Below are 26,500 nucleotides of genomic sequence, written 5' to 3'. Positions count from 1 at the left end.
TGCTGTGCTGGAGAGCAGACTATAGGAAGACAAGGGCAGGGAAATCAGTCAGGTGGCTACTGCAAAAATCTAGCTTGAAATGAGGTAGTAACGTGTGTGTAATGAAAAGTTGCCAGATTTCACAAATATTTTAAAGAAATCAAATCTGTAATCCTCAAATCACAGATACTGTTGTATCTGTGTTGGTCCTCCAAGGCTCTAAACCAGACCCTCTTAATCTAAAACTACAGAAACACACATCATGCGCATGCCTTAGGAGCAGAAATGTCTAAATCTCCAGGGAAGGGGATTTTCTGCCATTCCCAGCTAATTCTAGAAACCCCCTGATGACATGTACCAGCTGTTTACTGGGAACCAATAAGAAATAGACTGCTTTTTATAGCCAAGTCTGATCACCGAGGTATATGGAGAACAGAGAAGCTCATGGGAAGAAATATAAGGAGGATATGCAGGTACAGGGCTCACGTACAGGCTCTACTGGTGCCACAAACCGTGCAATGAAGGAATGGGGTCAGAAAACTAGACCTGCAAGAAGATGGTACCAAATGAGGGCTATATGCTGACAGAAGTTCTGCCTGAAGGATATTGAGCGGAACAATCAGGCCTCAAGAGTAGGAAACGCATGGACGCCTGAGTGGCTCAGTTGGTTAAGCATCTGACTCATTTTGGCTCAGGTCATAATCCCACAGTCATGGGATTGAGCCCAGAGTCAGGCTCCACACTGAGCATGGAGCCTGCTTAATGCTTTCTCTCTCTCTTCCTCTGCCTCTCTCCTACTCCCATGCACACTCTCTAAAACAAGTAGAAAAGAGTGGGTAAGGCAGTATACTATAAACAGAAAGAGTTCACAACCTATAGAAACAGACCCTTACTTCCTGTGTGACTTTTGGGCAAGCAATTTAGCCTGTCTGAGCATGTTTCCCACTCAGAACGAGTGAGGACTAGGCCTCCCTCTCATCTGAATGTGATAAGGAATAAATGAGACATGCTTGCAGAAGTCACAAGCTGCCTTTACACCTATCTTTTAGTGGCCCACAGAGTATTTTCTAAATTGATCCTATATTTAAAAATCAATTTCACACCAAGAAAGTTTGGCATTTCAGGCTATCTTTAAAAAAACAACAACAAAAAACCCTAAAGATTTAGAAACACTGAGTTCCTAGATCTTAAGGGCTAAGGGACTGCAATTTGACTGGAAGGGAAATGGTGGCTTAGGGATCTGTCATAAACTGGTGTCGGCATGGCAAGCACATCATTTTTATGTAGGCTGGCCATTACAAATTAAATGCAATATTTGATAAAGATGTTTTTATTCACATTTTACTTAAAGCTAAGAAAGAAACCAATTGTCCACATCAAAGGACATTATGTACAGGTTGTAATTTGGGGCAGTTTGGAGACGGGAGAGTTGGTGCTGAGAGAGGTCATGAGGGCCTCAACCCCCACCCCCAGGGCACCACTCCTGGGTTTGCACACTGACCTGGCAACAATGTGCCAGAGCTGAGCATCAGCTGCCCCATTCTGAAGAGGCATGTGCTCTCTGGTGTGAGAGCAGAGAGCTTGTGATTCCTGATGCACACAAAAGCACTCTGTAAGTTGTAGAGCACAACTTGAATGTTAGTTGTTATCACTGGCAGGCGGGTGAGATAAGGATACGCAAAGTCAGAGAAAAAGCTTCCTCGTCAAAGGTGACTCTTCTGTGCTGTGTGTACCCTTACCAGTGTTATTACATGTCTATCCCCCTGCCAAACCATATATGCTTTGATGAAGGTCTCAGTTATCCAGCCATAAACACAGCAAGCAGGAATACTGTACTAAACTAAAACTCTGACATCTACTGCACTTGAGGTAGGCTCTGCCACAGATTACTCTCTACACTGCCCCACATCCAGCTAATAGCAGAAGTCTGGTTTAAAACGAAGTTTAAGAGCAACAAAAAGCAAAAACAAAACAAAACCAAAGAGGTAACTTTTGGTTCCCACAACAAAGATTTACTATTTCTGACTTGGAACAAGCAGCTCTTCTCTCATGCAGGTCTAAGAAGGCTCCTTATGAGTCTGGTCTTAGCATGGGGAATGCGGCACTGGCCAGAGCTGCAGCTGAGCAGCAATCTGAAGAGCAGGGAGCAGCTGTCACTAGGTATATTTAGCTCTATGAGCTCAGAAAAGTGATCTCTTTGGCGGTGGCACAAAGAATGCAACCCCATCCCTACCCCAAGTGAAGCAGGAGCGAAGAGATGCGGTGAGAGTCGACAGAAGGGGAAACATCTCTGCAAAATTCTCAACAAAACAGACCCAGCCAGCTTCATCAGTGAGTAGAAGTCACTAATGTAAAGCCAGAAGCAAAGCAATGCATCTCTGGGCGCAGGGGTCCGGGCAGGACTCCTGGGTATTTCTTTAAAACCAATTACTCCTTCCTCCTATTTCCAACTTTGTTTTCGACTGCTCACCTTCCCCATCTCCCAGACCAAACCACACCACTCCACTCCTGCTCACCACCCCACCACACACACAATATTTAGAACCCACAAGACCACATGTCCCAAATCTAAGATGCTTCCCAACTCTCATTCACCTCTTCAACGTCTACCAAGGACCCACATTTTAGCTACAATAGCTCTAAGTGCCATTTGTACAGGTGCTGGGACTTGAATGTCTCATAGGCAAGGTATCTGTCCCCAGTGAGATCAGAAGCTATTACTGAGGGCAGGGAGCAGACAGTCATTTCTCACTCACCTTTGTACATCTAGTCTCACTTCTGTCAGTCCATCCACCATATCAGTCACCAGAATGACCTTTGTAAAGTACAAATCCATAAAGTATACCAACTTTAAAACTACTTAAAATTTTAACTTAAAAACTACTTAAAATTTCATGGCTCCTATTACCTACAGAATAAAGCCTTAGCTTCTTGGCCTCACATTCAAGGCTTTTTACAATCTGGTCATAGACTAACTTCCCAGGCAGCCTCCTGGCCATTGTTCCTCCTTACCAGGCATGTATACTCCAGACAAGGAGTCAAGAAACTATGGCCACAGACCAAATCTAGCTTCCTGCTTCTTTTTATAAATAAAGCTTTATTGAAACATAGCTACAGTCATTTATTTATGTACTGCCTGTAGCTGTTTTCATGTTACAAAGGCAGAGTTGAGTTGTTGTGATAGAGACTGTATGGCCAACGAAGTCTAATATATTGACTAGATGGCCCTTTATAGAAAATGTTTGCCAAGATTTGCTCTAGATATATCAAGCCACTTCAGGCTCCTTAAACAAACCATGCTCATTATAACTCTAAGCCTTTATACAAGGTCCCCATTTAAAATGTTTTCTCCCGAATTCAGCCAAGTTGCAGGGTACAAAATCAACGTACAGAAATCGGTTGCATTTCTATACACCAACAATGAAGCAACAGAAAGAGAAATCAAGAAACTGATCCCATTCACAATTGCACAAAAAAACATAAAATACCTCGGAATAAACCTAACCGAGGATACAAGAGATCTGTATGATGAAAACTATAGAAAACTTATGAAGGAAATTGAAGAAGACACAAAGAAATGGAAAAACATCCCATGCTCATGGATAGGAAGAATAAATATAGTTAAGATGTCATTACTACCCAAAGCAATCTACACATTCAATGCAATTCCAATCAAAATTGCACTAGCATACTTCTCAAAACTAGAACAAACTATCCTATAATTTGTATGGAACCACAAAAGACCCCGAATAGCCAAAGGAATACTGAAAAATAAAACCAAAACGGGAGGTATCACCATCCCAGACTTTAGCCTCTACCACAAAGCTGTCATCATCAAGACAGTATGGTATTGGTATAATAACAGACACATAGACCAATGGAATAGAATTGAGAACTCAGAATTGGACCCATAATTTTATTGCCAACTTATCTTTGACAAAGCAGGAAAGAATATCCAATGGAATAAAGACAGCCTCTTTAACAGACGGTGTTGGGAGAACTGGACAGCAACATGCAGAAGAATGAAACTAGATCATTTTCTCACACCATGCACAAAAATAAACTCAAAATGGATAAAGGACCTGAACGTGAGACAGGAAACTATCAACACCCTAGAGGAGAGCAGGAAACAACCTCCTTGACCTCTACCGCAGCAACTTCTTACTTGACACATCCCCAAAAGCAAGGGAATCAAGAGCAAAAATAAATGATTGGGACCTCATCAAGATTAAAAGCTTCTGCACAGCCAAGGAAACAACCCACAAAACTAATAGGCAACCAACGGAATGGGAAAAGATAGTTGCAAATGACATATCAGATAAAGGGTTAATATCCAGAATCTATAAGGAACTCACCAAACTTCACACCCGAAAAACAAACAACCCAGTGAAGAAATGGGCAGAAGAGATGAACAGACACTTCTCCAAAGAGGACATCCAGATGGCCAACAGATACATGAAACGATGCTCAGCATCCCTCCTCATCAGGGAAATACAAATCAAAACCACACTGAGATACCACCTCATGCCAGCCAGAGTGGCTAAAATGAGCCAATCAGAGGACTCTAGATGCTGGTGAGGATGTGGAGAAACGGGCACCCTCCTACACTGTTGGTGGGAATGTAAACTGGTACAGCCCCTCTGGAGAACAGTGTGGAGGTTCCTCAAAATATTAACAATAGAACTCCCCTATGACCCAGCAATAGCACTGCTAGGAATTTACCTGAGGGACACAGGAGTGCTGATGCATAGGAGCACATGTACCCCAATGTTCATAGCAGCACTCTCAACAATAGCTAAAACATGGAAAGAGCCTAAGTGTCCATCAACGGACGAATGGATCAAGAAGATGTGGTTTATCTATACCATGGAATACTACATGGCAATGAGAAACAATGAAATCTGGCCATGTGTAGCAACATGGATGGACCTTGAGGGTGTTATGCTGAGCGAAATAAGGCAGGCAGAGAAGGACAAATATCATATGTTTGCACGTATAGGAGGATTAGGAGGAACTTGACGGAGGAACAAGGGGGAGAAGAAGGGCGGAAATGGTGGGGGAAAGGGAGAGAGGCAAACCATGAGAGACTCTTGAATGCTGACAAAAACTGAGGACTGATGGATGTGGGGGGGAGGAGGGATGGGCATGGAGGAGGACACTTGTGGGGATGAGCACTGAGTGTTATGTGGAAACTAATTTGACAATAAACTATTTGTAAAAAAAAAAAAAATTTTTTTAAATAAAAAATAAAAAATAAAATGTTTTCTCCCTGTCTTTATCTGCTAAAGGAAAAGTCACTGCCTCTGTGCAGTTTTCCAGACCTCTCCCAACCAAGTTAATTGCCCTACTCTCTTTGTTCTCTTAGTTCTCAGGGTATAAATCTATGGCAGTATTTATCCCATTACACTATAATTACTATTTAATTACCCTCCCACTTGCTATCCCTAAGCAACTCAAATATAGAAACTATATTTTATTTGTCATTTATTTCTAACCAATGTCTTACACATTCTCTGGAACACCTAAATGAATAATTAATTTAGCTTCATAAGCCTACATCCAAGCATGTGGCCTGGCACACAGCAGGGTATGTGGCTACTAAATAAGTGAATGAGGAGCATCTGGCTGGCTCAGTCAAAAGAGCATGAGACTCTTGGTCTTAGGGTTGTGAGTTTAAGCCCCACGTTGGGTGTAGAGATTACTTAAAAATAAAATCTTGGGGCACCTGGGTGTCTTAATTGGTTAAGCATCAAACTTTGGCTCATGTCATGATCTCACAGTTCATGGGTTCGAGCCCCACATTGGGCTCTGTGCTGACAGCTCAGAGCCTAGAGCCTGCTTTGGATCCTGTGTCTCCTTCTCTCTCTGCCCCTCCCCAACTCATGCTCTTTCTCTCTCAAAAATAAATAAACATTTAAAAATAAGGAAATAAATAAATCAAATCTTTATGGGCACCTGGGGTGGGGGGCTCAGTCAGTTAAGCGTCTGAATCTTGGTTTTGGCTCAGGTCATGATCTTGTGGTTTGTGGGTTCAAGCCCTATGTCAGGCTCTGTGGCTCACAGCATGAAGTCTGCTTGCGTTTTTCTCTCTCGCTCCCTCTCTCTCTGCCCTCCCCTGCTTGCACTGTCTCCATGTCTCTCAAAATAAATAAACTTTAAAAAATAAAATAAAAACTTAAAAAAAATAAGTGAATGAATGTCTTTCCCCCCTACAACACCCAGCAGGGTCCTTAGCTTACCATAACTAGTCAATGTGTCTTATGTCCCCTAAACAAAAGAAAGAAAAATGTCCCCAAATTGTCAACTAACCTAAAATAAAGATATTCAGCTAGGGGCCAGAGGATTACTCACATTGGCTTGGATTGAGTGTAGGATGATGGTTCAGAACTTGATTCCAGAACCAGGCTTGCTGGGTTTTGAATCCCATTTCTATCACTACTTCCAGTGTTATCACATACATTATTTGTAAAATAGGGATAACAGTAGTACAAAACTTCATAATACCCTCATGTTAAGGGTATTACAAATGAATTAATTTGAACTCAGAACAGTGCCTGGCACAAAATATGCTCTCCTACATATGAATATATTTAATATATTGTAAGAAGAATGTAAAGATACTAAGAATGAACAATTCCAGAGCCCACTGTTACAGTGATGCTGATTTCTCATATGTAATGGAGATCCAAAGAGGAGGTAAAAGATAGATATTTCCTAAGTGCTTGCGTTATAAAGGCCGAATGCCAAGAGATCAGCAATTAAGATAATTGAGACACAACACTTGTAATCTACTGACTTTGAAGCTCTTTTCTGTCCTACTCTATGATTCTTATTTTGAAAGAATTAACTCCGGGGGTGCCTGCGTGGCTCAGTTGGTTGGGCAGCCGACTTCATCTCAGGTCATGATCTCGTGGTCTGTGGGTTCGAGCCCCACCCCACGTTGGGCTCTGTGCTGACAGCTCAGAGCCTGGAGTCTGCTTCGAATTCTAGGATTTCCTCTCTCTCTGCCCTTTCCCCGCTCAAGCTCTGTATCTCTCTGTTTCAAAAATAAAATAAACATTTAAAAAAAGAGAGAGAGAGAAAGAAAGAATTAACTCCAATTAAAATTAAAATTTCACAACCATATGCAAGACCCTACCTGCCTTCTTTGCCACATCAACTGCCACTTCCTGCCATCTTTAGTGATAACAAGTTACTCAAAATTCTCTGAAAGTACCAAGCTCTTCACCAGTTTAATGTCTTTGCATATGTTACTTTCTTACTTAAACACTCTCCTTCTTCTCCCAGTTGTTCCAGTCATCTCTCCGGAACCAAATTACATGTCAGCAACTCTGTGTGTGGGTATAACTAACAGGACTTCCTCTTCTGAGACTCCATCAGAGCATGCATTCATCCCACTGTAGTATTCTCATCTGTTGACATATCCTTACCTATATCCACCACGAGAGGAACTTCTTCCAAGGAAGCAATGATGTCTTTCCTTTTACTCCTGTATATCCAGCACTCAGCACCCAACACATATGCAGATACAGAGAATCCCTCTGAGTTTGAGTCTTTGTCATGTAATCATCATTTTTGATGTCCTCAGATCATGACACTGGACACATGACAGAGATCAAATCCTAAAGATAGCATCTCAGGTTGTATCCTTCTAGGTACCTGGCCACAATGCAAAGACTGGGAGACTCAGACATCTCTTGTCTTGCAAACTTTTGGGACCAAAATATACAAGCTAGCCAAGGACTACTGGCTGGGGAATCTTTGTCTTATAAAAGGAGGACAGAAATAGGTCACTAATTTAAAAATATTTCCCCAGAGAAAAGGGATCATCCTCTTAATTGGGGTCAATACTGCCATATTTTCAGAAAATGAATACACAGCACTGGACAGAATACATTACGGGTAAGGATGTTTTTGAAAATTGATGAATTAGAGGGGACTTCTGGCTTGACAGTATGAGAAGCTCCATGGACCCCACTATCCAGTGAAATGGTGAAAATTATTTTTTTAAAGCACCATTTAAAGTCTCTGGAAATAGTCCTAGAGTATTCAGTAAATGAAGAAACATTTGCTCAAGATTATTTACTAAAACTCAGTAAGAACTGTGAGAGTCTATAGTACCTGAATTAGCATCTGTTCCCTCTCTCCCTCCCCACTTGCAAACTGGTAAAATAGGAACTACACTCCAGACGTGCAGCCAAGAAAAGGGCTCTCTGTTCCCTAGGCTCTCAGCTGGAGGCTATCTGCCTGAGAGAAGGCAAGATATCAGCATATTTCATCCTGCCTCCAGTTACCTGTTGCTAAGGCTATGTTCTAGGTGAGTCCAACTAAGTGGGCCTCCCTTCTTCCACCCAGGCCCACTCATGAAGCAGGGACTTGACCTTGGATGTAGAGTCACTGAGGATGCTGGAGTCCTGATTGCTATTGCCCTGGCTTATAAAACAGCAATTATCCTCTGGGAGAGGCAAGCCATGCCAGCCTGAAGCTACTGCTACACCTCCACTGAGTGCTCAGCTCCTAATGTGGGGGTATCACTCAAAGAGAAGCACATCATTATCCCCACCTCCAGCTCTAGAATCATGGCTTAAGAGATTTTGCCTGGGTGGGGAGCAGACATTACAAAGAATTTCAAACTGCTTCCTAAAGGAAATTATTTTATTTGCAACAGAATGTGAAGGAGTTCAAGACCAAGGGCATTCTCAAACACAGTGAAAGTTGTGGTAAAAAGGCATTTGGGAGGAGATTGGTGGATTATTAGAGATAGAAGCTAACTCTGGCTGGAGAATTTGCTGGTGAGAACTAGGGAAATTGCTAGAAGAGCCCTCCTGGGATAAGAACAAATTTCAAACACTTCTCTCAGAAACAATCCTTTCAGAGGAGCCCCAATATGATTGGATCAGTCTGTGGAGCAAATGTATGCCCCCGGACATTGTTGAAAACAATGCAGTAATCAGATGGCAACTAAAGGAACAGTACTTAACAGCTGAATGTGGCCAGGGAAAGAGAGTCAATGAGAGCCCTGCCCAAATCCCTGTCATCTAAAAGAGACCAGGGCCATATCTGAAGTTTTACCCTCCAAGGAGTAACATGAGAGGCTTCACACAATATGGGGGAGTTGGGGGTGGGGGGTGGGAATAGACCACTAAAATGATCCTGCCAGCCATCAAATAAATAAGCGAATAATAAGGCCTGGAGGGGTTTGGACGAGTACACAGAGTTGCTTCAATATATCACAGAAACATCCAGTTTCCAACAAAAATATATAAGACATACAAAGTAATAGGCAAGTATGACACCAGAAAAACAGAAGAAAGGAAACTGTGAGAGCAACCAAATTTCAGATTTAACAGAAAAAGGCTTCAAAGTAGCCATTATAAACATGTTCAAATACTAAAGGAATGTGTGATGACAGTGTTACATCAAATAAAGAATATCAATAAATATAAGTTACAAAAGAGAACCAAACGGATATTGTGAGGTTGAAAAGTCCAATAACTAAAATGAAAATTTCAGGAGAGGGGCTCAACAGGAGATGTGAACCAGCAAAAGACTGAAATAGAAAACTTGAAGAGAGATTGAAAGAGATTATATAATTCAAAAAACAGAAAAAAGGAATGAAGAAAAATGAATCATCTCAGAGAAATGTGGCACTCCATTAAGCTCATATGCATAATGAAGGAATCAAAAGGAGACAATAAGGAGAAAGGAGCAGAAAAAAATTCAAAGAAATGATGGCTGGACAATTCCAAGCTTTATTGAAAAACATTATTCTATCCATCCAGAAAGCTCAACAAACTCAAAGAGGACAGGATAAATGCAAAGAGATCCACAGGCACATCATAGAAAATACTGAAAGCCAAAGGCAAGAAGAAAATCTTGAAAGCAACAAGACAAAGGTGATCTGTCACATACAACGAAAGCTCAATAAAATGAACAGCTATCTTCTCATCAAAAACAATAGATGCCAAAGGCAGTGGTATGACATGTTCAAAGTGCTGAAAGAAAGAACTATCAATCAAGAATCTTATACCTAGCAAAACTATCTTTCAAAGGTGGAGGCCAAATAAAGTCACTTCCAGATAAACAATCTCTGAGAAAATTCATTGTTAGCTGACATACCTTAGAAAAAAATTCTAAAGGAAGTTCTCAAGTCTAGTAAATAACCCCAGGTAGTATCATGATTTCAGTTTGTGAGTTCAAGCTCCATGCTACCAGCATGGAGCCTGCTTGAGATGCTTTCTCTCTGCCCCTCACTCACTCACATTTGCACACGTGTGTTCTCTCTCTCTCAAAAATAAATAAAACTTTTAAAAAAAATTTTTAAACTTAAATATAAATAAATAAAACTAAAAAGAAGTGATACGCAATGAGGACCTGTGCCAGAACTGGGGTAGAGTCAACAGAATTCATTATTAAATAAGGTGGTCTGGGAAAGGTCTCATTAATAAGGAGAAGTATGAGAAAAGAAAAATATTTGGGAACAGAAGGAAATTATCAAAGTGGGTACCTGGGGAGCTGCCTGAGTGGCTCAGTTGTTAAGCATCCAACTCTTGGTTTTGGCTCAGGTCATGGTCTCGGGGTTTCGTGGGTTTGAGCCCCATGGTGGGCTCTGTGCTGGAAGCACAGAGCTTGCTTGGGATTCACTCTCTTCTCTCTTCTCTCTCTCTCTCTCCCCCTCCCCTACTCATGCTGTCTCTGTCTCTCTCAAGTAAATAAATAAACCTTATAAGAAAAAAAGTGGGTATCTGGAAGAAGAGTATCCCAGGCAGAGATAAGAGCTAGAACCAAGGCCCAAAGACAGAAACAATAAGGAGTGGGTACAGAACAGCACAGAATGTGACTGGAGTGAAAGACCAAGGCAGACAAATGAAGATCTATAATCTATAAGGAGATCACAATGAAAGTTGTGGCCAGATCATAAAGGGCCTTACTGACTCTTGTAGTAACTTTGGCTTTCACACTAAATGAAAAATGAAGCTATTACAGGATTTTGAACACAAGAGTGAAATAATCTGGCCTACATTTCTTCTGTAAAGCTCTGTGGCTACTACACTGAAAACAGACTATAGACATGGTGGTCTCTTAAGAGGTTATTGAGTCTCAGTGCCTGTAGGGGGGTAGTGGTGAGAAATAATTAGATATGGGAGATGTTTTAAAGGTAGAACCCAATGGACTTATCAGTGGATGTGGAGTGTGAGAGGAAATATGGATGATTCAGAGTATTTTGGGTCCAGGCAACTGAAACAATTGAGTTGCCTTCATTTGAAATGAGGAAGGCTGTGAGTAGAGTAGGTCTTAGATGAGGTGATATTTAGAATCCAGTTTGGGCCATGTTAAGCCTCAGATGCCTTTAAAATTCTTAGAAGAAAACACAAGGGTAAATCTCTATGATGTTGGATCTGACAATGCATTCTTAGATAGACATCAAAAGCCTGAGCATCAACAAATATAAATAAATAAACTGGATGTCATAAAAATTAAAAACTTATGTGCTTCGGAGGTCACCATCAAGAAAGTGGAAGGTCAGGGTGCTTGGGTGACTCAGTCAGTTAAGCATCTGACTTCAGCTCAGGTCATGACCTCACGGTTCGTGGGTTTGAGCCCTGCATTGGGCTCTGTGCTGACAGCCAGCTCAGAGCCTAGGGGCTGTTTCGGATTCTGTGTCTCCCTCTCTCTCTGACCCTCCCCTGCTCATGCTGTCTCTTTCTCTCTCAGAAATAAATAAAACATTAAAAAAAAAAAGAAAAGAAAATTGCCTATTAAAAAAAAAAAGAAAGTAGAAGGTCAACCTCCAGACTGGGAGAAAATTTTGCAAATGATGTATCTGATAAGGGACTTGTATATATCTGGGATATATAAAGAACTTTAACAACTCAATAGTTAAAAGACAAATGGCCCAGGTAAAAAGTGGGCAAAGGATAGGAATAAAACATTTCTCCAGAGAAGATATACAAATGGTCAATAACCACATGAAAAGATGTTTGACGGGGCGCCTGGGTGGTTTGGTCGGTCAAGCATCTGACTTTCGCTTAGGTCATGATCTCGTGGTTCCTGGGTTCGAGCCCCGCGTCGGGCTCTGTGCTGACTGCCAGCTCAGAGCCTGGAGCCTGTTTCAGAGTCTGTGACTCCCTCTCTCTGACCCTCCCCTGCTCATGCTGTCTCTCTCTCTCTCTCCCTCTCTCCTAGAAATAAATAAAACATTAAAAAAAGAAGAAAAGATGTCTGACATCATTAATCATGCATATCAAAGCCATAATGAAATATTATTTCACATCCACAAGAATGGCTGTAATTAAAAAATCATCCAATAACAAGTGCTGGTGAGGATATGGGGAAATTGAAATGCTCATACACTGCTGGCATGAATGTAAAATGGTTCAGCCCCTTTGGAAAGCAGTCTAGCAGTTCCTCAGACAGGTAAACACAAAGTCACCATATGACCCAGTAATTACACTCCCAGGTATATACCCAAGAGAAATAAAAACCTATGTCCATAAAAACTTGTACATGTCTATAGCAGCATTTTTCATAACAACCAAAAGGTAAAAACATACTAAACATCCATCAGCTGATGAGGGAAAAAGCAAAATGTAGTGTGCCCATACAATAGAATATTTTTCAGCCATAAAAAAGAAAAAAGATCTGACATGTACTACAATGTGGATGAACCTTGAAAACTTCACTCTAGGTGAATGAAATAAGCCAGTCACAAAGGACCGCTTGTTATGTGATTTCGTTTGTAGGAAATGTCCAGTATAAGCAAATCTATAAATACAGAAAGTAGATTAGTAGTGGCTTAGGGCTATGAGAAATAGGAAGATAGGGGAACAATAGCCAAAGTACATGAAGGTTTCTCTTTGAGGTGATGAAAAGTTTCTAAAATTGACTGTGGCAATGGTGCACATATCTGTGAATGTACTCATAACCACTGAATTATATACTTTAAATGGGTAAATTATTGTTATGTGCATTGTATCTTAATAAAGCTGTTTTTAAAAAATTGATGAGTTAAGCCAGAGGCTAGGCAATTTTTTTTTTCTGTATAGGCAGTAACTATTTTAGACTTCAGAGACCATACAGTCTGTTACAACTACTCAACTCTGTTCTTGAGCAAAAACAGCCATAGGCAATATGAAAATGAGTACGGGTCACTCTGAACCAATAAAAGTTTATATTTATGGACACTGAAATTTGAATTGATGTAAATTTCACATGCCACAAAACCCTTCTTTGTATTTCCCCCCAAATATTTAAAAATGTAAAAGCTATTCTAGCTTATAGACTGTATCAAAAAACAGGAAAGGGGTCATAGTGTGCTGATCCCTGGACTAGCACCTACTCCCTCTAGTACAGTTTCAGGTATTAAGGAACTCTCTTGCCCTTACAATCCCCATAGACAAGAGTCAATTTTGATTCTTCTCTCAGTTTCTTCTCCATACTACCATCCCTGTGCATGGCTTTCCAAGATTCTTGGACATGCAAATCCAGCCAAGCACTTAATAGCAGGAAAACCTCCTGGACTCCATTTCCAAAATAGAACACTTGGCAAGAGAGTTGAGGCCTCACTATGTGTCCCTTTTAAATCCCACTTACGTTTAGGCAGTGAGGGGATGGGGGAAAGGCTTGGGAACAGGGAATATAAAAGAATAAGATGGGGGTGCCTGGCTGGCTCAGTCAGCAGAGCATGCATCTCAACTTGGGGTCAAGAGTTCAAGCCCCAGATTGGGCATACTTAAAAAAAAAAAAAAAGAGTAAGACAAACTCATGTTCCTCTTTAACAACCTTCTGGCTCCTAATCAACTGTAAGAGGGAGAATTTAGGCTTATGTGTCAAAGAACAATACCAAAAAAAAAAAAAAAACTGTCCTTAAGAACAAAATCTATTAGAGTATCACAGTACTACAAGAGAAGGCAGAGGGAATAGTGAAGACATTAGGGGTTCCAGAAGCCTTTGTTAAGAGGCATTTATTCATGGGGTGCCTGGGTGGCTCAGTCAGTTAAGCAACCAATTCTGGTTTTCAGCTCAAGTCATGATCTCATGGTTCGTGAGTTCAAGCCCCACATCAGGACCTGTGCTGACAGTGCAGAGCCTACTTGGGATTCTTTCTCTCTCTCCCCCTCCCCTGCTTGCACTCTCACTCTCAAAATAAACTTAAAAAAAAAAAAGGGGGCATTTATTCATTCATTTGCCCAACCAGACATTTACTGAGCATGATTATGTGACAAGCCTTGTGCTGGGTTCCAAGGACACAGAGATTAATTAGACATATGGAAAGCACCAAGGTAAGCCAGATATAGAGGAGAGTCAGTCCTTGAAGGTGAGAACCACTGTTGTATGTGAAGGAAGGGGCTATGGCTCAATCCCAAACACAGAGCCTAGAAACCCTCTCTCCAGTCCCCCTAAACCCCCACCACCTTAGACCCCAAAGACTTTTCTACTCTGAACTAATCAGGGAGCTTGTTCACCACCCAGAGACATCACAAGGCTTATGAGGTGACGTAGGAAAAAGATCTCACAGATACAGGCTATAATCGCATCTCTATTCACAATGTCACCATAAGCCTGTAAAATGCAGATAACCTCAAAGTGACAATGTGGAGAAAATGAGATCATATAAGGCATAGTCCCCCACAGCGCCTATACATAGAAGGTGTTTCATAATTGTCTGACTATTTTGAACCCGGATCCCTTGGCAGGAGGGCTCATAACAGCACCCTGCCTCTGAGTCCCAGAGACCTCTAATCTTAGCTCTTCCTCTTCCCCGAGACGCCAGGTGGTGAGATGAAAGAAGACAGAGTCAGTGCCACACTGCCTCGTGCATACCTACCTGATCTACACCTGGGAGAGCCTGGTGTTGCAGTACCAATTCCTTATCACAACACCTACTAGGACACGTATGTTCTTCTGCCTCACTAGTTATGTGAGCTCTTGGCAGGTAGAAAATTTGTTTTTGCATCTCCAGCATCCAGTAGAGAGCAGACGCAAAATACATTTGGTGAAGGAAGAGAGAACAAGAAAGAAGTGGGGAGTAGGGGAGAACATGAGAACAAATAAGGGGTGGAGGGTCATGAATCCTCAGGTGGGTCAGACATCGCACTGAAAACCCGTTGTTTCACTGCCAAAAAGGACACTGGACATGGTGGACATGCAGAGACATGCACGGAGAGACTTACACAAATAAACACAAACAAACACAGACACCAGTTAGGTCTGAAGGCCTTGCAAGCCAGCCGCCAACTCCTCCTTGGACAGGAAGATTCGGAAGCTTGATACCTGCAGCAGGGCTGTCCTCTCTCTGCTGGCTTGACCATTTCTGGCTGCTAGATGACCCAACCCTGCACTCTGCCTACCACCTTGTAGAGTCAAGATCCAGCCCAGATTAACAGCACCTTTGGGTTTCCTATTATACTTCTGCCCCTGTTTTTGCCTCCAGGTCCCGCATACTGTACTGTTGTCTAACCATTTGTTCCTAACCTTCTCTTTCCTCCCTCCGCCTCTTTTCCTCTTTTTTTTTTTTTAACTGTTTGTTTTTTTTGAGATGTTGGGGAGGGGCAGAGAAAGAATCCCAAACAGGTTCCAATCTGTCAGCGCACAGCCCAATGAGGGGCTCAATCTCAGGAAGTGTGAGATCATGACCTGAGTTGAAATCAAGAGTCAGACCCTTAACCAACTGAGGCCAGCCAGTCGCCCCTTCCCTCCCTCCACTTCTTGTCATTCACACAGGCGTCTAACTATAAAAAGACACAAACAAATACAAAAAGGCATAAAATGATGTATACATACAAACACAAAGGCACATAAAGAGACCTATACATATATAGACACACGCATAGAGAAGTCTTACAGGATTGCAATCCAGAACAGACAAAACCGACTCACCAACAAAGAGTGGGGAAGGAAAACAACAGTCTGCATAGTGAGAAAGAATTCCCTGGTCAAAGCAAACCACCGTCTGGATTTTCCTGGAAACATGAGCGGTACCATCTGGGGGAGCTGCTGCTTCACCCTGTATCTGGCGAAGGCACTGGGACAGATTGCAGACTAGGCCTACTCCCTCTGATGTGTAGCTCAGCCTGTCTAGCAACTGGTGCCTTTCTCTGAGTGCAGGCTGACAATGTATCTTCTGCTGCACCAGCACATTACATGACCTCACCCTTATTTCTCTTGCAATCCCCACAGTCCCCTGTGCACACCACCATTACAGTCCTAAAAACGTGCTATTGTTGTTGCCAGTTTACATGTCTGCCTCTCTCACTAGCCTGAGGGCTTATCAACAGCAAAGAGTATCTTATTCATTTCTACTTTACAGATGAGGAAAGCGAGGTTCCAAATTACTTGCCTTACAGCTCTACCTTGCAAAGTTTAGATGTGAATTCAGGTCAGACACCAAAGCTTATGTGTAGACTTTTAAGAACTCAGTGTCCACATACTTTATTCTAAAAAACTCACAAGAGTTTGGGCTGAAGACATGAGCAAGGCCACAGAATTTGAACTCAGTGGGGGTTGGTAGGTGAATGCTATGCCTCCCTATATTTAAGTATTTACAAGGAAAAATGGGGGACAGATCATTCCCTTAGCCTAAGGACCAGGTTTCACCTGAAGAATGATGTCATTCACAGTATCACTCATCTCTGTTCTGTCCAAAAGGCCTGAGCAGACTTCAAACTGTGCTTTGACTAAATTAAGGCCAGGAGGTCAGAATGTTCTGCAGGGAAGGAGATAAGATGACGATTGCACCAGAAGACTAGCAAGAAACTAGAAGGCAAGAACACAGAGAGATGCCTCCAAACTGTCACAATCCTTCAGGTCAGAGAAGAATTACCGCAGCAACAGAAATGTATACATAGAAACCTATGCAGAGGTTATCTGAAAAATTGTTTGTGATTATTTCTTTCCTGACCTTCTTGCTGCATATGGTAAACATTAAACTAATAACAGCAACAACAAAAAGCAAAAGCTCCAGGCTGTTGGAAGCTGTTTGAAGAGGAAGCAAGGAAATCTATGTTCAGGATTGGGTCCAGGGACCAAGAGGAGAGTTCTGCTTCCCATGGGCCAGCATGACAGCAGCAGTGGGAGTCAGAGGGAGGCCTGGAGCACAAGACGAATCCAAGGAAAAATAACACCGGGGCTACTTAGCCAAGTGCCTCTGACATCTCCCCTCCTGGAGCTCCATATAGCAAGTGCCAAGAATCTGATTCAGGCTCCTGGTATGTGGGTGAGAGGGAATTACCACCTGGGCTCTCTCCATAGCTTTCTTGCCATCTTAGCTTTCCCATAAGTGACAGCTACAAAAAAGAAAAAGGGAGGACAGGAAGGAGAGGAGGCGTGAGGGGGAGGGAGAAGGGAGGGAGAGAGGGAGGGTGGGAGAAAAAAAGAGGAAGGATTCTCTCAAAGAGAATGTCCCAGGGCTCTTCAGTCTGGTATCCTTAAAAGCCATCTATATACACCTATCCAGAAAGAAGCAAACTAGCTATCAGTTAGCTCACCACGGATCTCTTCTTCCAGAAACCATGGTACTTCAGACTTAGAAGCACCTCTGCATATCTGTCAAAGTTAGGAGTGGGGGAAATGGAGATAGGAATCAACATGGTTTTCAAAGTGTTTTCTATAGAGCCCTAGGGGTTCCTATGGGCTGGGCTATATCACAAAGCAAGTGGGAGGTGACTGCAACACCAACCAGTGTTGTAGTGACACTTTTATTTCTTTAACATCTTTATTTAGACAAAATTTACATACCAATGTAGTGTGCAACTCAAGAGTTTTTAGCATATTCAGAGGTGTGCAACCTCACCACTGAGTTTAGAACATTTTCAGCAGCCAGATGCAGATCTGAGTTGCAACAACTCCCAAAATGGATAACTATGTGCTAATTTCAGTCTCAGTTTCCTTATTGGTTATATGCGAAAATTAATATCTGCCCTACAGGTTTCTTGTAAAGACTCCATCAGAGAGTGTATGTAAAGCAGCCAGCTGGGGCCGTGTGGGCGGGAGCAGTAAGTAGCAGGAGGAGAAGGCACAGTGGTGCTACCACTGTGAACGAAACCAGAGGCTGGGCACTTTCTACACATGATTTCATTTCATCTTGGCTATAATCCTCCAAGGCAGAGACTACTGCCCTCATGTGACCATGAGAAAATGAAAACTCACAGAGATTTAAGAAACTTTCCAAGGTCACGCAACTCACAGTTGGTGAAAGTACACCTAAAACCCTCATCTTTCTTGCTCTAAAGCCCATGCATACTTCTGCTCAGTCACACAGCCTTTCAGCATTCTTTTTTTTTTTTCCTTGTCTTCATCTCTGCCCTCTTTGTATGTGTTTTTCTCAAGTCTTCCCCATTATTTTAACCACAGTGATTGTACCTCCACTCGGACTCTGTGTGATTCACAGCATAGGGTAGAAGGATAAGGAAGGGGTCACAGAGGTCAGACACACATATCATACACTAAATAAGCAATGTCATATCTGGATACTAGACCCTAGCCCTCCTAGAAACAGCCTACCACTGACTCAGCCACCATCCTGGCCAGGAACTTACAAATCCAACCCACCCTGCCAACCTACCGCTGACTGGCCAACCCTGCACTCTAGCTCTGCCCTAAGGAAATAATTTAAGGAGCATTCAGTGATAAGACAGGATCATTGGTTTCACATTCAAATTTCAAAAAAACTTAACTCATCACCTTTGTGTGTAAGGCCCTATACCAAGCATAGTGTGAGACACAGTGATGAATAAGACCTGGTCCCTGCCCTTGAAGGCACTCACAATCTAGGCAGAGAAACAACTAATTACAATACAGAGCAGAGCGGTATGCCAGATGAGAGATTCATGCCAATTACTTACCACAGAAGGAAACAATAAGATTTCTAGGAGAAAACATTTAATCTAGGCCAGTAGTTCTCAACCAGGGGCACTTGGGTCCCCCAGGGCAGTTGGCAATAAAGATATTTCGGCTGCCACAAGTTCTGGGGTGAGAGGTGATGGTGGAGGTTTGCTACGATCTAGTGTATAAAGGTTAGGGATGCTGCGACACATCCCACAGTGTACAAGACAGCTCTAAAACCAAGAATCATCTAGCCCAAAATGCCACTAATGCTGAGGTTGAGACACCCTGATCTAGGCCTTGGGGGACGAATGGAATTTTTACAGGCAATAGGAGAGGCAGAGAGATGCTGAGATGAAAATTTATCTAAAGCAAAGGCACAGTGAGAGGATAGAATATGTTTGAAATGGTAAGAGCATAAAGTAAGGGAATGTAGTGTAATGTAAACTAGTCAGGAGACCTAAGGGCAGATTGTGGGAGCACCGATGGGCAGGTTTAGAGTTTAGATAGTGTAGATTAACTTAGTAAGTAAAAGCAGGCCACTCTTATAGTTTAATCATCTCTAAAAGTCGGTTAATAACACCTAGCTCATAGAGCGGTTGAGCATTAAATGACACTGTATAAGCCATCAGCTGGAACGTGGCTTGATACCTGGTAAGGATGATCCTGTTCCATTGCACTCCCTTTACAAGGGAGAAGTAATGATCAGAGTTGCGCTTCAGCAATTCCAGTAATAGTAAAAAAAAAAGGCAAACTTATAGGTAAGATAATACAATCAAAATCATTAGGGCACAAAACAAGACATTCTAATTACCTGCTAAATTGAGTTGATATAGAATGTGTGCTATGGGAATTGGTACTGGGATGAGAGAGATAGGTGGGGGTGGGAAAGTCAGGGAAAGTTCATGCATGAAAAGTGAGTCTGGAGCATTCCAGAGGACACCTAAGACAGATATGGACAGGGCCAAGGGTTGAAGGGAGGGATGTAAAAAGTTAACTCCAGCTTGGGGGAACTAGCTGAGCAGAGAAAGGGGCCTGCAATAAGCATGAACAGCTATGAGGCAATGAGGACTGGGGCCAGACCAGAGTGATAGGAGGTAGGTCCAGAGAGTCTTAAGAAAGACCAGATTTGAAGGGCTGGAGTGCTAGGCACAGGTAGTCAGATGGAATAAGAAAAAAAAATCATGCAGGACACATGAAACCAAAACATAACTTAGGAAGACCACTGGCAGCATGAACAACACGGGCTGGTAAAGGGAAACTAGAGGCAAGAGAACACTTGGAGGTGTCTACAGCTATCTAGAAGTAAGGAAGTGAGGCCCAAAGCCAGAGGAGGGAAAGCAATTATTATTAATCATGCTGATAACTTCTGGGCATAACTCAGTTAATCACCCTTATCCAAATTAGCCCAGGCTGGCCGCAGCACTGCTTATATGCAAGAAGCACAGAGGGCTTCTCTTTCCCTCCCTACATACCACCTCCCATCAAGTCCAATTCCTGCTGGCCTCTAGAGTTTGCAAGTGGAGGTGCTCCTCTCAAAGTTGAGTTCCCCCAACTTCTCCAAAGAGGACATGCAGATGGCCAACAGACACATGAAACGATGCTCAGCATCCCTCCTCATCAGGGAAATATAAATCAAAACCACACTGAGATACCACCTCACGCCAGCCAGAGTGGCTAAAATGAGCAAATCAGAGGACTCTAGATGCTGGTGAGGATGTGGAGAAACGGGCACCCTCCTACACTGTTGGTGGGAATGTAAACTGGTACAGCCCCTCTGGAAAACAGTGTGGAGGTTCCTCAAAAAATTAACAATGGAACTCCCCTAGGACCCAGCAATAGCACTGCTAGGAATTTACCCAAGGGATACAGGAGTGCTGATGCATAGGGGCACATGTACCCCAATGTTCATAGCAGCACTCTCAACAATAGTCAAGACATGGAAAGAGCCTAAGTGTCCATCAACGGACGAATGGATCAAGAAGATGTGGTTTATCTATACCATGGAATACTACATGGCAATGAGAAACAATGAAATCTGTGTAGCAACATGGATGGACCTTGAGGGTGTTATGCTGAGTGAAATAAGTCAGGCAGAGAAGGACAAATACCATATGTTTGCATGTATAGGAGGTTTAGGAGGAACTTAATAGAGGACCGCGGGGGAGAAGAAGGGGGGAAATAGTGGGGGAGCGGGAGAGAGGCAAACCATGAGAGACTCTTGAATGCTGAGAACAAACTGAGGACTGACAGGTGTGGGGGGGACGGGGGAGATGGGCATGGAGGAGGGCACTTGTGGGGATGAGCACTGGGTGTTACATGGAAACCAACTTGATAGTAAACTATTTGTAAAAAAAAGGTGATTCAAAACATTAAAAAAAGTTGAGTTCCCCCAGTCCTGATTCCACTTGGTGCGAGATTCCATCCTTCCCTTACATCCTTCCCAGCTCATAGAGCCTCCCACGACCCAGCATGCCTCTTGGTGGTGCAGTGAAAAAGGTGGAAAGCAAGTCAACTTCTACCCTGCTAAAGTCAGATCTGGTGACAGTACTATAATATGGCTTTGTTGTTCAAAACTCCTCTAGCCTTCCACATGGGTTGGGGGGAACGAGGCCTTTTTTTAAAGCACACAGGCAGATAGGCAGGAGGCCAAGGTTAATGTGGCTAGAGGAGTTGCAGCCCCTAGAAATGTGTGGCCCTGCTCAGTCATGCCCCACCACCTGCCACCTTTGTAGCAGCTACTTGGGGGAATACAGAACTGCTTCCTGCTGTGCCCTGGTCCTAGTCAAGTCAGCCGAGCTACTGGGGGTGGCTCCCAGAGCTGAATGCTGCAGTGCCAGCACCGTGGGATGAAAAAGCTGATCTGGAAGTCTTGCTATATAGGCCAGGCCTCACTATCTGTACCATCACTCTGAGGGAGGAAGAACCATGAATTTAGCACCTATCCCGTGCCAGCCCTTTGAGTATACAAAATTCTTACAACCCTGTAAAGAATCACCCTCCTCAAACAGCTGAATAAACTGAGGCTTAGAGAGGTGAAGTTACCTGCCTTTCTGTCACATAGTAAGTGGCAGAGCCAAGTTTTGAATACAGGCCTGTCTGCATGAAAACGTATGCGCTTTCTGATGAAAACAATAACAACAATAATAATAATAATAGCAAAAACTAACCATTACTGAGCCTCTTTTGTATGTCAGGCATGGTACTGAGTGCTCTGTATGCATTATTTCATTTAATCTTAGCAACAACTTCATGAGATGCCTACCATTATCACTCCACTTCTAATGAAGAAACTGAGGCTGAAGGAGATTAAGTAACTTCTTCAAATCTCCATGGCGGCTAAAGATAGAGCCAGGTTTAAGCCTAGGTCTGTGTGACTCCAAAGCACCACCTCTGAACCCTGTACTATGCTGCTATACCACACAGCACAGACACTAACAAAAGCATAAGTTGATTTTGCAGCTTCCTGGGCTCATACTGCTACCTACCCATCCCCCCACCCCCCAAAATGTGTGATCACACCCTTCCTCAAGCCTCCCTTCTCAGCCAGACACCATATTGCTACAGAGATTATCAGTCAGTCATTCCACACATTGATTAAATTAAGCACATATTCTGTATGGGGCTCTCCTGGGCACTGGGAAAACAAAGCAAAATAACCAAATAAGGTCAGTCCCTGCCCTGAAAAGTCTCACGATCTGGTGAGAGAAACACATTGGTTAAACAAACATTAAAACACAACTGTCAGATACAGGTAACTTTCTGGGAAATACACACAAAAGAAACAAAAAGGGGGAAATAACCAGTATTCACTGAGCTTGAAGCATGTGTCTGATACTATGCTGGAACTTTTTTTTATAACTAACATATGATGAAATTAACCTTTGGGGGCGGGGGGGACAGGGGCATATAGTTATATGAGTTTTGATACATATTTAGATTCTTGTACTGCCCCACAACCCAAACACAGGAAAATTTTATTACCCTCCTCCCCCAAAATTCTGTCATTCTATCCCTTGGTAATGAAACCCTTCCCATATTCCTAACCCCTAGTAACCACTGGCCTAGCTTCCATCCCTACTTTCTCAGAATGTCATGTAGATGGAATCATACAGCACATTAACTTTTTGAGTCTGCTTTCTTTCACTCAATATAAGTTAGCCTTCGAGATCCATCTATGTTGTGTACATCAATAGTTCATTCCTTTTTATTGCTGAGCAGTTTTCCATAGTTTGTTTATCCATCCACACACTGAAGAACGTTTGATTTGTGTCCAGTTTTTGGTGCTTATGAATAAAACTGCTATGAACATTTGTGTACAAGTTTTAGTGTGAATATAAATTTTCATTTATTTATAGGGATAAATACCTAGAACTAGAACTGCTGGAGCATATAGTGAATCGTGTTTAACTTTCTAAGAAACTCTAAAAGCAAAAATTCTAGTGGCTCTACCTCCTTGCCTGGCACTTGGTGGTGTCCATTTTTAATATTAGCCATTCTGATGGATGAATGGTCCTATCGTGCTGTGGTTTTAATTTGCACTTCCCTACGGGCTAGTGATCTTGGGCATCTTTCCATGTGTTTATTTGTCGTCCATATATCTTCTCTTATAAAGTGTTCAAATCTTTTACAATTTTTTTTATTTAATTGCTATGTTTCTGTTGAATTTTAGGGAGTTATTTGTGCTGGAAACTTTTTTTTTTTAATTTTTTTTAATGTTTTATTTATTTCTAGGAGAGAGAGAGAGACAGTGTGAGCAGGGGAGGGTCAGAGAGAGAGGGAGTCACAGACTGCAACAGGCTCCAGGCTCTGAGCTGGCAGTCAGCACAGAGCCCGACGCGGGGCTCGAACCCACGAACCGCGAGATCATGACCTAAGCAAAAGTCGGATGCTTAACCGACTAAGCCACCCAGGCGCCCCTTGTGCTGGAAACTTTAATGGCACTTTTCTCCCTGAATTCTGACAATAGCTCTGCAAGGGTAGAAATCATTAACTGCCATTCTACCTGAGAAAATTAAAGGGGAAGTCACTGAACTACTATAACCACAATTCTTCCTAATTTCAGAATTTTTCTTCTCATTTAATTGTCTGTGACATACAGACCACTAGAATGCAATCTCTGTGGAATCCATAGCCCTACAACAGGTATTCAACAAAAATTTGTGTAGTGGCTGGATAAATGTCCTTGATTTTCCATGTAGGCTCTGGAGAAGAAAATTAACACTGTTCTCAAAGTGTCAGGTCCAGTTGAAGGGACAGAGGTTTTAGACAGCCTCTATCCATCCACCTCAGATTGTCAGGACAACCTGACAGACCACTCCACTGTAGCAAATCCTTTGCCTGGGGGCAGTGTCCCCACCAGAGGTCTCAGTAGAACACAGGTCATGCATTTCCACACTGTGCGGCTGGGAAAACTCCCTCCCAGCTTTGCCAAGGGCACCATCACCAATAGTGCCATCTTGCTCATCTGAAGAACCCACAATCCACAGCCTCTGCTAACAAGGACAGAAGAATGCGAAGATAGTACTGGCCCCATGTGCCAGTGATAACATATTTTCTATAAAATGCCTGCTGAGTCTCAGTTTACCCTACATCTAATTTCATAGCTCACAGAGGAGTAAACAGAAATTAGAAATGAGGATGAATCAAAGAAGAGACAGGGAAATTGTAAGAAGTCACAACAATGCATATAGGAATCTAGGCCCTGGGGTAGTTGTGGAAGAGGCCTGACAACATGTTCCAAGCGATCCAAAGAAAGTTAACACTCTGTTCACAATAATCTATAAAAAGGAAGACTTATTTCAAAAATGGCTAAAATTTTAAAAGATCCAGAACTGAGGTTATAGTTCAGTTACCTGGAAAACTTACTGATATGAAGCTGAACAAATGAGGCCTAAAGATATTCCTTCAGACTTCTGCTAAGATCCTTGGGGAATCAGCAGTATTTTCGAATGACCATAAAAAGCTCAGGTCCATCATGGCCAGCACCACTAGGGTCTCATCTCTGCTCAGCACCCATGAGGCAATATTCTAAGCTCTGAGCGGTGCACTCAACATGCCAGTTAGAACCTGAGCTCCAAGGCTGTCTCATATATGTTTAGAATGACTTAAGCACACATACTTTGCTACTACTACTTTCTCTTTCAAAGACAGTAGCTTGTGACTGATGGCGAAAACCCAGACTGGCAGGCCCCTTTCATCACCAGAGGCCTAAGCCTGCCGGGAGAGAAGTTGAAGCCAAGGCAAGGCAGAAGCTACACTGAAAAAGAACAGCTCACCACTGGCACAGGGAAGAGCAGGGTGACAGCTTTTGTGTTATTTTAGAACAGTTTGTGCTGTTGAGCTTTTTGTTGTGGTAACATTCCTCTAAAAAGAACATTTTTTTCCTCCCCTCATTGACAAAGCAACTCAGCAGAAAGTGAAAAAAGGAGGAGCGGGTGACAAGGATATCCAGGAATTTGTGGATCTTGGATCACATCACCTTCTTAACTGGTATAACACCCATCCCCCAGTCCTGTGGCCAGGACCCCAGAGAGAGATCAAGAAACCTCTAGTCCTCATTTGCATCCAGGAACATGGTTCTATTCCCAGCATGAACAAATAAAATCTGGGTCCTTTGAGGGTGAGTGCCACTTCAAGATGTGACCAAAACTTTCATCATGGCTGTTGTTCTTGCTCAAGAACCTGCAATTGCCAAGTTCCACAAGTACACATCTCTCAGTCTCGTCACCTGGGCCACACTTTCCTTTCCAGATTTTTGTCCTGCAGTCTTCCACCATAGTCACTCCATCCAACCAAACCCACCCACCACATTCTAGTCAGAGCTCCCCCACATCTGTATTCACACTGGCTCCCTACTTACTGCTCAGGTGACCCCACTCGGTCCACTCCACCCAAATGTCTGCCTCTGTTCCAGGAAGTCTATTTTTCTCCTCTTAAAAATTCCTTAGACATTACTCAGTTCAACTTAATGCAAGCATCCCCTCTGCTAACCAATGAATGGAGTGCTGTATTCTACTCGCCCGTCTTCTGTTCACAGGGAGTTGACTATGTCAAGGAAGCTTCTCCTGTGATAAGATGGCACTGTTAGGCGATTTTTTATTCTAGAAGAATATGTCTATATTTTACTTTTCCTATATTGGTCCTGGTCTTGCCTTTAGTTTAAAAGAAACAATATAGCAGTACTTAACAGCATGAGCTTTGAAATCAGAACTGCACTCATGTCCAGTGTGTCCTTGAACAGAACGCCTCACCTTCCCAAGGCTCCAGTCCTTGACAATAATACCAACTTCAAAAGGCTGTTACAAAAGGTAAAAGAGTAACTACACAAAGAGCTTAACACCATGCCTGGCATAGAATAAGAATTCAATAAAGGATTCAATGCAATTCCAATCAAAATTGCACCAGCATACTTCTCAAAACTAGAACAAACTATCCCAAAATTTGTATGGAACCACAAAAGACCCCGAATAGCCAAAGGAATACTGAAAAATAAAACCAAAACGGGAGGTATCACCATCCCAGACTTTAACCTCTACTACAAAGCTGTCATCATCAAGACAGTATGGTATTGGCACAAAAACAGACACATAGATCAATGGAACAGAATTGAGAACTCAGAAGTGGACCCAAAAGTATACAGCCAACTGATCTTTGACAAAGCAGGAAAGAATATCCAATGGAAAAAAGACAGCCTTTT

At 42.6% G+C, this 26,500-nt stretch overlaps 1 protein-coding gene across 3 annotated transcripts in view; it reads right to left on the bottom strand.

Moving 5' to 3' along the window:
• The window catches only part of STIM1 (stromal interaction molecule 1), a 187,518-nt gene that overhangs the window by 55,589 nt on the left and 105,429 nt on the right, over positions 1 to 26,500 (bottom strand). Inside the window, exon 1 of one of the 3 annotated variants that reach the window (XM_039252035.1) lies at positions 15,859 to 15,978. The exons of the other annotated variants lie outside the window; for them this stretch is intronic. Within the exon in view, the coding sequence (XP_039107966.1) occupies positions 15,859 to 15,963 (105 nt within the window). The 5' untranslated portion in view covers positions 15,964 to 15,978. Of the gene's footprint in view, positions 1 to 15,858; positions 15,979 to 26,500 lie in introns of those variants that run through there. 3 annotated transcript variants of the gene reach the window in all.

The sequence above is a fragment of the Hyaena hyaena genome, unplaced genomic scaffold (assembly GCF_003009895.1).
Source record: "Hyaena hyaena isolate Hyena2069 unplaced genomic scaffold, ASM300989v1 scaffold_406, whole genome shotgun sequence".
NCBI lineage: Eukaryota > Metazoa > Chordata > Mammalia > Carnivora > Hyaenidae > Hyaena > Hyaena hyaena.
The sequence above is the reverse complement of the archived record's forward strand: the minus strand, read 5'-3'. Positions and strand labels throughout refer to the sequence as shown.